Source organism: Schistocerca gregaria, chromosome 1 (genome assembly GCF_023897955.1).
Source record: "Schistocerca gregaria isolate iqSchGreg1 chromosome 1, iqSchGreg1.2, whole genome shotgun sequence".
Taxonomy (NCBI): domain Eukaryota; kingdom Metazoa; phylum Arthropoda; class Insecta; order Orthoptera; family Acrididae; genus Schistocerca; species Schistocerca gregaria.
In genome coordinates this window covers 384,078,276-384,091,067 of record NC_064920.1, presented here as the reverse complement: position 1 = coordinate 384,091,067, position 12,792 = coordinate 384,078,276, and the positions used below count along the sequence as shown (strand labels likewise).

The 12,792-nt window shown below is 41.5% G+C and overlaps 1 protein-coding gene across 6 annotated transcripts in view; it reads right to left on the bottom strand.

Moving 5' to 3' along the window:
* LOC126348550 (metastasis-associated protein MTA3) overlaps window positions 1-12,792 on the bottom strand; it is a 202,181-nt gene that overhangs the window by 185,209 nt on the left and 4,180 nt on the right. For 2 of the 6 annotated variants that reach the window (XR_007565175.1, XM_050002365.1), the window contains exon 1: window positions 1,906-2,681. The exons of 1 other annotated variant lie outside the window; for it this stretch is intronic. Coding sequence is in view for 4 of the 5 variants with exons in the window: in XM_050002365.1 (XP_049858322.1) it covers window positions 1,906-1,933 (28 nt within the window). In the remaining variant the exon portion in view is untranslated. Of the gene's footprint in view, window positions 1-1,905; window positions 3,181-12,792 lie in introns of those variants that run through there. 3 more of the 6 variants (XM_050002362.1, XM_050002364.1, XM_050002363.1) reach the window with 2 other exon arrangements.

The following is a 12,792-nucleotide window of genomic DNA, read 5'->3' as shown; positions in this document are numbered from 1 at the left end:
AATTGAATCGTTTCTTTTGTTATAATGTGAATTTCAGCTATGGAGTCCAGTTCTGATGTAAAATTAATACTAATAAGCTTGCACCTGACTGAGACAACAGTTGGTGATATGCTAGACGTTATATACGTATATAACAAGGGCATGTTCAGCCTTCACATCTGGTAAGAAACACAAATCAACTGCTGAATTGCCACATTAAGTTGTTGTTATTGTTGCTGCTGCTAGTCTCTCTTGTGGAATCGTCTTTATCTCTGTGTAACCATGGCAACCTATGTCATTTGGAACCTGTTTACTCTAACCATGCTTTGTTCTCAACAAAGAAACAATTATTATTCTCCTTGCCACAGAACGCATGGAGAAAAGCAGTCATCACGTCATGTTGATTTCCACTCCTTGGCACAACAGATTGACATTACATGATTCTCCTTATTTAAATTCATTTAATAGATACATCTGACCTCTGCCAGATGTCAATATGAATGATAGGAACTTCTACTATTTCACCAAACCTAGTACTGTAACTATAAATGACACCAAACACTTTTACTGAGAGCAACATTTCACCATATCTTTGGAAATCTTAATTAAAACATCCTTATGAACTACTGGTTAGATTTCAGAGCCCATCACAATGCAGAATTTTTTGTGTTCTTCATATATATTTCGAGAAGATAGACTTGTACAAGAAGAAACTCGGGGGGTTTGATAAAAGTGTGACAAAGTGAAGAAAATGAGTGGTCACTACAGAGCAAGTACCTTACTTCTTATCATAGGATTTGTCTATGATAAACCTCTCATGGGAAAAAAGGGAATTGCCATTGATTCCAAAGTAATAGTGCAACACCCTCTGGCATCTCAAAAATGGCAGTTACTGGTGATCTGGGGAGCCCTTGCAAAAGATACAACCACCATAATTTCAAAACTGTGCTGTTTGCACACTGGTCCACGTAAGTAATATCATTGTTATTACAATAGAAATCAAGTGTAATGATATTCATGATCTTGTGCAGCATGGTTACTGTACTTCACATAAGCAGATCTGTGGTTCTAGTAATGGTCTGGATAGACTGAACCAGGGACTCACAAATTACTTCTCCATCCCTAAGAGAATTTCCATTCTTCTCAAAGCTCTTCACAAATATCAAACGTAAATCAGTGTAAAGTGTGGCGTTCAACATTAATAGGAGGAGTCGGCTGAAATTTTGTACAAATTATATATCAAAAAATGTGTTCATATTCAACTCATAAGGGAGAAAGCTAATGTAATATTTTGGATAACTACATGTAACTGTAATTAATCTCTCACTATTGGAAACCAACGCTGCATTAATTGACAAACAACATGGTGAAGTGACGAACACTTAAATAAAGCTGGTCGAAAGATACAAAACCATTTTTGCAAAAGGAACGAGCCGATTAATATAACTGTATACCTAATAACAAAGCCACTACTAGTTGTCAGTACTTCACATTATATTACAAATCAAAACAAACACCTCCCGACATGTAAACAAATATTATGGCGTGGTCTCTAGCCGTATACTATCTTAGTACAACAGCTACAAATTAAGTAGATTTTCCAATTATTTTATATGCACCTAATTATTTTTCCAAATTAATGTTTAGACGCCTTCCAAACTAACACCAAGCATTCATGTGCTCATCCGAAAAAAATAGTGCAAATTTGTTTGCCAAACAATTAACAATAAGCAACATTTCTGATATGGAATGTAATACTGTTAAATACAAACATGTGAAACGTGCACATAAAAGTCAAATGTTTATTTTCACTCCAAGAAACGCATTTTAAACAATCGAGTAAAGCACTACAATATCAATGCGCGCGCCCAGCAGTCTAGTGTGTAGCCGGCCTAGCTATTTAAAACATTATATATATATGCTTACCTCCAACTCTATACATATTTGCTGTCATGGTGTCGTCTTCAGCACTTCAAATCACTATCTTCGACAACTACATTTAACACACACTTTGTCTATGTCTCTGTTCACGCAGTTACTACAACGGATCACTGGACATCCCACAGCAACAACTCGCCATTTTCCTCTCCTACCTCTCTTCCACCACCGACCTATGACGTCACACTGCACAGTCCGACGGAATTTTTGTCAACAAATTATTTGCGAAATAATAACGGATCATACTTTACTGCAATAGTGCCCCTGTTCAAGACGACAGAGGAAGAACAAACAAAGGTAAGCATAATGTTTCAGTCCTTTGTCTCACATTTGCGTGCGATGGCGTTTCTGCCGCAGCGCGCAATGAACTGTCAACACGGTTATTTCGCAAACTGCATCGAAAATTGTCGTGACACATATAACTCTTTGTTTATATTATTTCCAAAAAAGGAGCAATAAGAGGGTAAAATATCTTATGATTGCATTCTGTGAATAGCAGAGCAGTGTTTCTACTTTTACATCCTTCTCGGAAAAAGGGATGCAACTCCCAAATTTTTAAATGTTGCACCCAATATATGCTTAGAAATTGGTACTTAGGTCATATAAAGTAGTTTCCAGTTCAGAAACTTGGTCCTCTAATCAAAAGAAAACCGTAATTTCTGCGTTGTCTTCTAATCCAGAACAGACGCAACCATGTCGATGTCCATACGCTCTTCTTTTCTAGGACGTAACAAGTCTTTCAGATGACTAATTCATTGACTTCTATAGATATTTTATAGTTTAGAAAATAATATTTAAATTTCAGCGCGTCTTATAGTTGGCATGGAAACAGATCCAGAGCACATACTTTAACTGCCAGTTGAACCATGTGCTTCGATTCAACGCCATCTATGGAGTGCTTCATTAACGAACTCGATAGGATATACCCAACTTGTCATTGTGGAAGTAATTCAAATCGAAACATTCGGAAAGAAAGACAGACGAATAAATATCTCAAACACGAATAATATTTGAAATTTATGAAAGTGGTATAGAAGTTACTTATTTAAAATGTTATTCCAGAGGAAAGTCTCCTGCACAATTAAATTTATCCTGATTGAAGTACTGTAATTCGAATTATGAGTAAATTACAAGAATATCACTGAAAATTAATTCAGATACATTCATTATGTTAAAGCAAGAGATGATTGCATAATACATATCGTCAATAGAACCGCATTTAATGGAATGTAACAAACACTAGGGCAGAAATGGAAAGTGAGTAACAAAGCCTAAGAAACAAATATGACTTAAAACAAGTGAGCGTAATATTCTATAAAAAAGTATAATGTGCTTAAGTTCGTGCAAAGTGATACATTTATATTTTATACCATCATCTTTCATTTTTAAAAATAAAAATTTGTTAGCTTGTTGTTCTATTGTAATAACATATAATTTGCTTCATTATGTGCATAGTGGTTTAATTATGTTTTATAGCATCTTCTTTCTTTAAAAAAATCAAAATAAAAAAATGTGAGACTGCTTGCGTTTAATTTTGTAACACTTAAGTGTTGGAGGGCTATGTCGGCTGTAGCGTGGCTACCAGCAGGGTCACCCATGCCGGACAGCCCGTAGAGGAGAAGCCAGACCAAGTGTGTCCCACAACGACCTATCGAAAACCTGTCTCTTATCCTTTTCCTATCCCTAGCCCATCCTTTTTCTTTTCCTTCCAATTTCCCCCATTTAAGCGATGCTGGCGTTTAAGCCACGTGTAGGGGTGAGGAGGAAATGCCAAGCCAAAATGCCGAAAATCTGGAAAATCGTCAGTGCGTGGGCAATAAGGTGGCAGGCCCACCAAGGTAAGCGGAAGCGGTGGGCCAACCACCTGCCCTTCTTAAATAACCTGATTACTGAAACCGTGATCCATTATAATAATGAATATTCTCTTTCTTTGAGGGACTTTCAAGACAATTAATTTAATTAACCTGTTAATAGTGCACCTTAAAGATAGTTATGATTTTCATCTCTGATTTCACAGAAAAAACATGGTATATAGATTTAGAAAGTACATTAAACAACGTTCTTAACCTGTGATTAAAAACACCATATTTTAAACATGCCACCCTGAGCAGTATTTGGGCTGAACAAGAAAGGCAAATAGGCTTCGCAAAAATAGTATTAATCGTTATGATTGATCTCTAAACAAATTGACCTTTTATACAGTGGGTCCCACCTAAACTTTTCATTGCCAATATCTCTGGAACCACGATAGATATTGACAAACTGTTTTCACGGGTATGAATGTACAGCAGGGGCTCACGAAAGTAAATACTATGAGACATTCTAAGACGTATGCAGATATTGGTTTCAACGAAATTTATGTTTTTTTAATGGACACCCCCACTATTCCATACGCAATCAGTAACATGACAAATCACAATAATAATGGCGTTGGTTGCATCGCAATACATCAATTACATCCCAAGAAACTGAAATGCATGAAAGAATGAAACACAACGATAATGCTCTTCTGTAGTGCAAGCATGAACATACGTTCTGCATAACTGCGATGTGACTGTCATACTACGATCAAAAAAATGCTGTACTTACATATTGTTATGTACACTGATAGTACGCGGCCTGCGAAACATATGAATGTCCAGTCAACCACAATGAAAACAAGGACGCAGTTTACTGGTACGTGCTTTTTGAACTTTTCGACTGTACTACAACAGACGTTAACGAAATACCGATAACCACCAACCAGAATGAACAAAATTAATGACTAGCAAAGCTTCGCACAGAAGGATACATGCTGTCTGATTGTAGTTGTACATCAGTTACACAGTGGTACATGCCACGTACAAGACATGTCACTGAACATCTTTAATGACTGCGACACAATTGAATTGTTGCAGATGGTGCAACACATACATAAACACAGAGTAGTACTAACAAAACAAACATACATTCTCTTCACAAGACACAGAATGTATGCTGATATATAATCACATGTCTCACACCCGAAACACTACAACATATGTTCAAAGAGATCGCCATTTGATTGGCAATACTGCTGTCTATGCTCCAGCAAAGATCCACTCATGGCTGTAAGCGTCTGTGCTGTTATTGCAGTGCAAGCAGCTGTAATATGGTCTTTCATGTTGGCCATTGTTGTTGGGACGTGCTGATACAGCACATCTTTCACATTCCCCCGAAAAAGAGGATTAGGCCCAGCATCCATGCTAGAAATCCATGAATGGGACTACCCCTTCGAATCCATTGATGTGGGAATTGTCGGTTTAGCAGCTGTTGTACCACCATGGCATTATACGTAGGGCATCCATCATGTTCGATACCAAATTATTTGACACAGATGAAGGAGTAGGTCGTCCATCAGTTCAGGTAAGGAACATTGCAGGAAGCGCTCATTCTCCCACTCATTAAGAGTGCCATCAATGTAATATGGGTCAATGATGAGGTGTCCTACAATATCACATCATACACTGACACTCCACTGACGTTGATGTTCAATCCGGTGAATCCAGTGTGGGTTTCCTGGTGACCAGTAGTGCATATTGCGTAAGTTGACATTCCCATCTTTTGTAAGCATGGCCTCACTGGCAAACTGTACCCTATGCATAAAGTCATGGCGTTGCTGCAGAACCCACTGACATACTCCAGGCAAGTGTGAATGTCGTTGCCATGGAAGCCTTGATGGAGCACCATGTGATATGGGTGGTATCTATTCCTTTGCAGAATACGCATCACACTCGTTCAAGAGTTTTCCGTCCCTCTCTCCATTTCACAAATACCTGGATGAGGTGTATTGCAATGGCTCCCACAACAGCTATCTCTGCTGCTTCATGTGTTACACCTCTGCTCCATATCCACATTCCTGGAGACAACCGCCCAGTCATGCGAAGCTTTCTAACAGTATTCATATAGGTATGGCAGGTCGGATGAGTCTGTTAGGCTACTACTGGGTACATACCTGTGCCACACATGTGCCATTTTGGTGATATTCTACATACAGTAATATCATGTTAACCATTTCCTCACTTGTGAATACCATGTCGAATGCCTAGAATGGATGGAAACGCAAATTTATATCACAATTACAGCAATGATAGCAATTATGGTGTACAGCACACCGGTGTCATGTGCCAGTATGTAGTTCCACACAGAACAACCTGCTTCATAGTGAGCTGTTCCCACACACGGCACCAACTGCTGCCTGTTCCTGTAAAAAGAGTTGAATGGGGAGGCTACACTGGGCGGTACTGTTCCATAGTCTGTATGTATGCAAATGCAACATAATATGAGGAACCCTGTTATGTACATACCAACGTTTGTGGTGGGAATCCCTTTTTCCAGCTCTCATTATAAGAGTGAAAGTAAGAATATGTACATCAATCACTTCACAATTACGAGCAAAGTGCAGATCATGCTTGCTTTGTGGGAAGTGCAATAGTGGTGTGTTTCATTCATTTCACACGCCTTTTTAAGTTCCAATTTCTCGGAATGAAGTTGACGTATTGCGATGCGACCACCACCATTATCAATGTGAATTCCAGTGTTATTGATTGCGTATGGAGTAGTAAGGGGGTGAACATTTAAAAAAACGTAAGTTTAGATTGAAACCAATAGTTGTACACAGTCTCATAGTATTTACTTTTGTGAGGCCCTGCCATACAATCATACTCATGAAAGTCGTTTGACAACATCTATTGTCATTCCAGAAATATGGCCAATTTTAAATTTAGGTTAAACACCCTGTATATTATATACCAGGTGATCAAAAAGTCAGTATAAATTTGAAAACTTAATAAACCACGGAATAATGTAGATAGAGAAGTAAAAATTGACACACATGCTTGGAATGACATGGAGTTTTTAGAGAACAAAAAAAAAATTCACAAAATGTCCGACAGATGGCGCAGGACAGCAAAACGTCAGTGACTGCGCATGACAATCGTGTATAAAAGAAGCTGTAATGAGAGAGAAAATCAGATGCGCCAGCAGTCACAGCATGTTGATGTTACCTGAAAAGGCGCTTTTAGTGAAGCTATATTATCAGAATGGGGAATTTGCTAGTTCATCGTTATGATCCTATCGCCATAGGAAGGGGATTCGAACGGGTGAGAATGATTTCGAAGTTCGAAGCCACAGGTTGGTTAGACTATAGACCCCATAGTAGCTGACCGAGCACAAGTCATAACGCTGCTGAGAGAGTTCAGGAAGAAATGGAGACTGCAGCGGGTTCGTCTATCCATGGGGAAGTCAGCGCTCATGCAGTCGCATGTCACACCGGCATTGCATACACTACTGTTTGGTTGGCACTTAGACGTATCCTCCGATGCTATCCATACAAAATCCATTGGCATCATGAACTGTTACCTGGCGATTTAGTGAAACGGAGGGCATTTGCGGTGTGGGCGTTGCAAAAGATGGCGGATGATGACGATTGGTTGAGTAACGTGTTGTGGACCGACGAAGCTCATTTCACGATCCGAGGGTCTGTCAACGGCCACAACTGCAGAATTTGGGGTACCAAAAATCCTAGAACTGTCGTGGAAACTTCATTGCACGACGAGAAAGTCACGGTATAGGTTGGAGTTACCACATCTATTGTTATTGGGCCTTTTTTCTTCGAGGAAATGCGTGATTCTGGGTTTGTAACTGCTACCATGACGGCTGAGAGGTACGCCAATATGTTACAGAATCGCATGATCCCCAGCCTGGCTGATAATCACCTGCTGGAACGTACAATGTTTATGCAGGGTGGCGCTCCACCCCATATTGCTAGACATGTGAAAGATCTCTTGCGCACGTCGTTTGGTGATGATCGTGTGCTCAGCTGCCAGTTTCGTCATGCTTGGTCTCCCATGTCCCCAGACCTCAGTCCGTGCGATTATTGGCTTTGGGGTTACCTAAAGTTGCAAGTGTATTGTGATCGACCAACATCTCTAGGAATGCTGAAAGACAACATCCGACGCCAATGCCTCACCATAACTCCAGACATGCTTTAGAGTGCCGTTCACAACATTATTCCTCGACTACAGCTATTGTTGAGGAATGATGATGGACATGTTCAGCATTTCCTGTAAAGAACATCATCTTTGCTTTCTCTTACTTTGTTATGCTAATTATTGCTATTCCAATCAGCTGAAGCGCCATCTGTCGGACTTTTTTGAACTTTTGAATCTTTTTGGTTCTAATAACACCCCAAGTCATTCCAAGCATGTGTGTCAATTTGTACCTCTCTATCTACATTATTCTGTGATTTATTCAGTTTTAAAATTTATACTGACTTTCTGATCACCCGGTACATTAAATATCATTAAAACATTGCTTACTCTGCATATGAAAGACAACATTCTTGGTGCTTTCCTTTGAACCCTATGATTATGTAGCATTTCAGTCTCTTCATTTAAATGATCACTACGAGAATTCTTGTATGAACTTCAGCTTAGCTTCTTTCCACAAACACTTAAGTTCTTTCTGGTGCATTTGGTTTCACTTTTTGGTGCGCCACTTACAACATGTCTCTCCGGTGGACAGGCATTTGGATGCCTCTAATGAGCCTGTGTCAGTAACTCAAAGACACAAAGCCACCATATCAGTGACACTGCTATCAAAATTATACACATGGATTTTCAAGCAAGTGGTTGTAAAATGCGGCCCTGTGTAGGGAAACTGGAGATGACACATTGTATTCCTGATTGTAAAACTACTCCTATTATCTTCCATGTAAGTAATTAACATGAATAAAAGGTGATGATGGAACCTTGGGATGCAAATATCACGACAGAATTATTCATAAAAACATGAGTCAAATGGAATATAGGTCAATATAATACATTACTGCTAATTTATGTTCATAGATTAAAAAGCCGCATGGGATTATCCGAGCGGTTTGAAGGCACTGCAGTCATGGCCTGCGTGGCTGGTCCTGGCAAGGGTTTGAATCCTCCCTCGGGGCCTTGGGGGATTAGTCGAGCGGTCTGAAGGCACTACAGTCATGGCTTGCACGGCTGGTCCCGGCGGAGGTTCGAATCCTCCCTCGGGGCAGCGCGGGATTAGCCGAGTGGTCTGAAGGCACTACAATCATGGCCTGCACGGCTGGTCCCGACGAGGTTTCGAATCCTCCCTCGGGTCCATGCGGGATTAGCCGAGCGGTCTCAAGGCACTAAAGTCATGGCTTGCATGGCTGGTCAAGGCGGAGGTTCGAATCCTCCCTCAGATCCCGGCTGAGGTTCGAATCCTCCCTCGGGGCCGTGCATGATTAGCCGAGTGGTCTGAAGGTGCTGCAGTCATAGCTTGCATGGCTGGTCCTGGCGGAGGTTCGCATCATCCCTTGAGGCTGTGTGGTATTAGCTGAGTGGTCTGAAGGCACTGCAGTCATGGCTTTGCACGGCTGGTCCTGGCAGAGTTTCGAAACCTCCCTCGGGGCTGCTCGGGATTAGCCGAGTGGTCTAAAGGCACTGCAGTCATGGCTTGCACGGCTGGTCCCGAAGGAGGTTCGAATCCTCCCTCGGGGCCGCGTGGGATTATCCGAGTGGTCTGGAGGCATTGCAGTCATGGCCTATGTGGCTGGTCCTGACGGAGGTTCGAATCCTCCCTCGCGGCCGTGCGGGATTATCCGAGCGGTCTGAAGGCATTCCAGTCATGTCTGACGCGGCTGGTCCCGGCGGAGGTTCGAATCGGGGCTGCGTGGGATTAGCCGAGTGGTCTAAAGGCACTGCAGTCATGGCTTGCACGGCTGGTCCCGGCGGAGATTCGAATCCTCCCTCGGGGCCGCGCAGGATTAGCCGAGTGGTCTGAACTCACTGCAGTCAGGGCCTACCCGGCTTGTCCCGGCGGAGGTTCGAATCCTCCCTCGGGGCCGCGCGGGATTAGCCGAGCGGTCTGAAGGCACTATAGTCATGGCTTGCACGGCTGGTCCCGGCTGAGGTTCGAATCCTCCCTCGGGCATGGCTGTGTGTGCTTGTCCTTAGGATAATTTAGGTTAAGGAGTGTGAAAGCTTATTGACTGATGATCTTAGCACTTAAGTCCCATAAGATTTCACACACATTTGACCATTTTTTTCCCTTCCTTGGGCATGGGTGTGTGTGTTCGTCCTTAGGATAATTTAGGTTAAGTAACGTGTAAGCTTAGTACTGATGACCTTAGCAGTTAAGTCCCATAAGATTTCATACTCACATTTGCTTCTAGAGTAAAAAGATCTGATTGGCGACTGAAAAAGTTGAACCAAGGGCGATGACTCAACTATAATTGTGACTTCAAATGGATAGCGCAATCTGACTGTGATTAATACGAACAACAGTGATTGTGAACTGAAACTGGAATCAAACTACCATGATGCATCTGAATCGTTCAACTGCTGCTGTGTGGCCGCACAATTGAGTAAGAGAATTTCACTCTAAAGATTCCTAGTGCCGTGCTCTGAAATGCGCACTCTTTACGTGTAGAAAACTCGAGGTGCAATGCCCAGTGTAAATCGGCCTCGAATTTGGTGGAGAATTCCGTCACCTCCTCTCAGTTGGATACACCTTCGCACCTATACTCCGAGTCCAAGAAAAATCAAATCTCCTCTGGAGGACGGGGCCAAATCTCGTCCGCATTCCTCTGTGGTTCGGCACCGAATCCCGTGCTTCTCACACTATCCACCGCCAACTGAAAACTCGAAAAACACTCCTCCACCTATTGTGCAGTTGTTCGTATACCATACTGGCTCCCTCCATCAGAGATAGGAAAAAACCTTTTCTCCAATGCCAGTACATCGGCAGGCATCCACTGTGACATTTCCGACGTCTCAGGCCCCAATCCAATCAACACACTGTTATTTTGCATGTGAGGGAAGCCGCGTGATCCAGAGCATTTAAGTGACCTAAAAGAAATGCTACACCATTCTCTGTCAGCCAGTGTCTGCCTACTAGCAAAACTTTCACGAAATGTTTTCGCTGGTCAAATTGATACCGATCTGAGAGGCAGCTGGGTAGAATATGACGTCTCCTGCCGAATCAGTGAGCTGTGCTTCGACTCATCCAGCAACAATCGCCGCTCTCACATTCCTTTGGAACTCTGCGAAATAAATTGTGAGAAATGCTTCGTTTTTTATTTTTTTGACCTGGCTTCAGGGAGAGGAAGCCACGGCGCCCTCCTACTGGGCTCCCTTGCCTGACCAAAAACAAATGCTCATCTTCTCCACCTCAAGCAACAGCATGCATCTAGCTGCAATTGAATTCAACATTACAACCACCGTCAGTCCTATCTAATAATCTCATGGACCATAGAGTATGTGTTTATCATTTCGACCGAGTAAATTTTTCCTGATAAATGTCACTTCACACTCAGACCACACTCCTACAATTGCAAGGATTTTTCCTACAATATGTATATTTTCTTTTTCCTCTAACTTTACTAAAACAAAATCATCTGAGATGGATGAGCACTCTAAGTATTCGGAGTTAACAAATTCTGGCTCTGGAAACAGGTATTACAAATTACAGTTCTCAGCACTTAAGAATCTTGAAAAACTCATTCATTTTCGTCAGAATCATTGTCACCATCTAGGAATAATGCTCATTTTGGTTTAGGTCTCTTAATGCCCTTTGGTTTTCGTTTCATTTGTAGTCCATTCCTTCCTAGCATGCCTATTGCAATCCTTATTTTTCTTTTAGGTCATGATGAGTCTACGTTTTCCTTCGTTTAGCCGTTGGGAACCTCGTATACCCCCTGCAGAGAGGGGATGCAGATCTTTCTTATGGTTGTGAAGAACTCGTCACCGTACATAGTGTTTGACTATCAAAATTTGATGGATGTCAAACGCCAGTTTCAGGTATAAGGACTTTGTGAGATGCTTTGTCTGTTTCCAGTCTTTTACGTAGAGGCCTAGGGAACAGAGGATGGGAGAAATTCATCTTCATTGAACATATGGCGAGCAAATGAAAAAAAAAATGCCTGTCTTCTTACTGTAATAACCCTTTAGTGTCGTTGTTAATAGTTGTTAGCCTATCAAAGTAATAAAAGAAGGTACAGCCAATTTTTTTATATATTTTTTTTTAGAGCAACTAGGAGATGCCTGGCTCTTTGCACTTGTCTTTCTGCTTTCAACCTACGTAATGTAAGCATTGTGGACTATAGCTGTAGTGATTGCACAATATACTAACTTATTTTGAGTTACTTAATAGTTTTATTATTAATCGTCCAGTCAAAAATTTTAATTTCATTATTCATTGTATTACAAGTTTCATTTTTCCACATTTCTAACAAGGAATACTCAACGCTTCGATGTAGCACCAGTTCGCCATTGGCGTGATTTCATTATTAATTTGTGATGTCCATTCTTACCAAAGAAGATGAAGTAAACATTCCAAAATTCTAATCAAGAACAGCTGCCAACATGAGTAACTTAGAAGTAGATATCCTCGGAATAGTGGAACAACTTAAATCACTTAATAAAAGCCAGCCTCCTAGTCCAGACTGTATACCACTAAGGTTTCTTTCAGAGTATACTGATGTAGTAGCTCCATACTTAATAATCATACACAATTGCTCGCTCGACGAAAGATCTGTACCCAAAAACTGGAAGTTTCACAGGTCACACCAGTATCCAAGAAAGGTAGTAGAAGTAATCCAATAAATTACAGGCCCATATCATTAACGTCGTTATGCACGAGGATTCTGGAACGTATATTGTGTTCGAATATTATGAATTACCTGGAAACCGAGCGAAGTGGCGCAGTGGTTAGCACACTGGACTCGCATTCGGGTGGACGACGGTTCAAACCCGCGTCCGGCCATCCTCATTTAGGTTTTCCCTGGTTTTCCTAAATCGCTTCAGGCAAATGCCGGGATGGTTCCTTAGAAAGGGCACGACCGACTTCTTT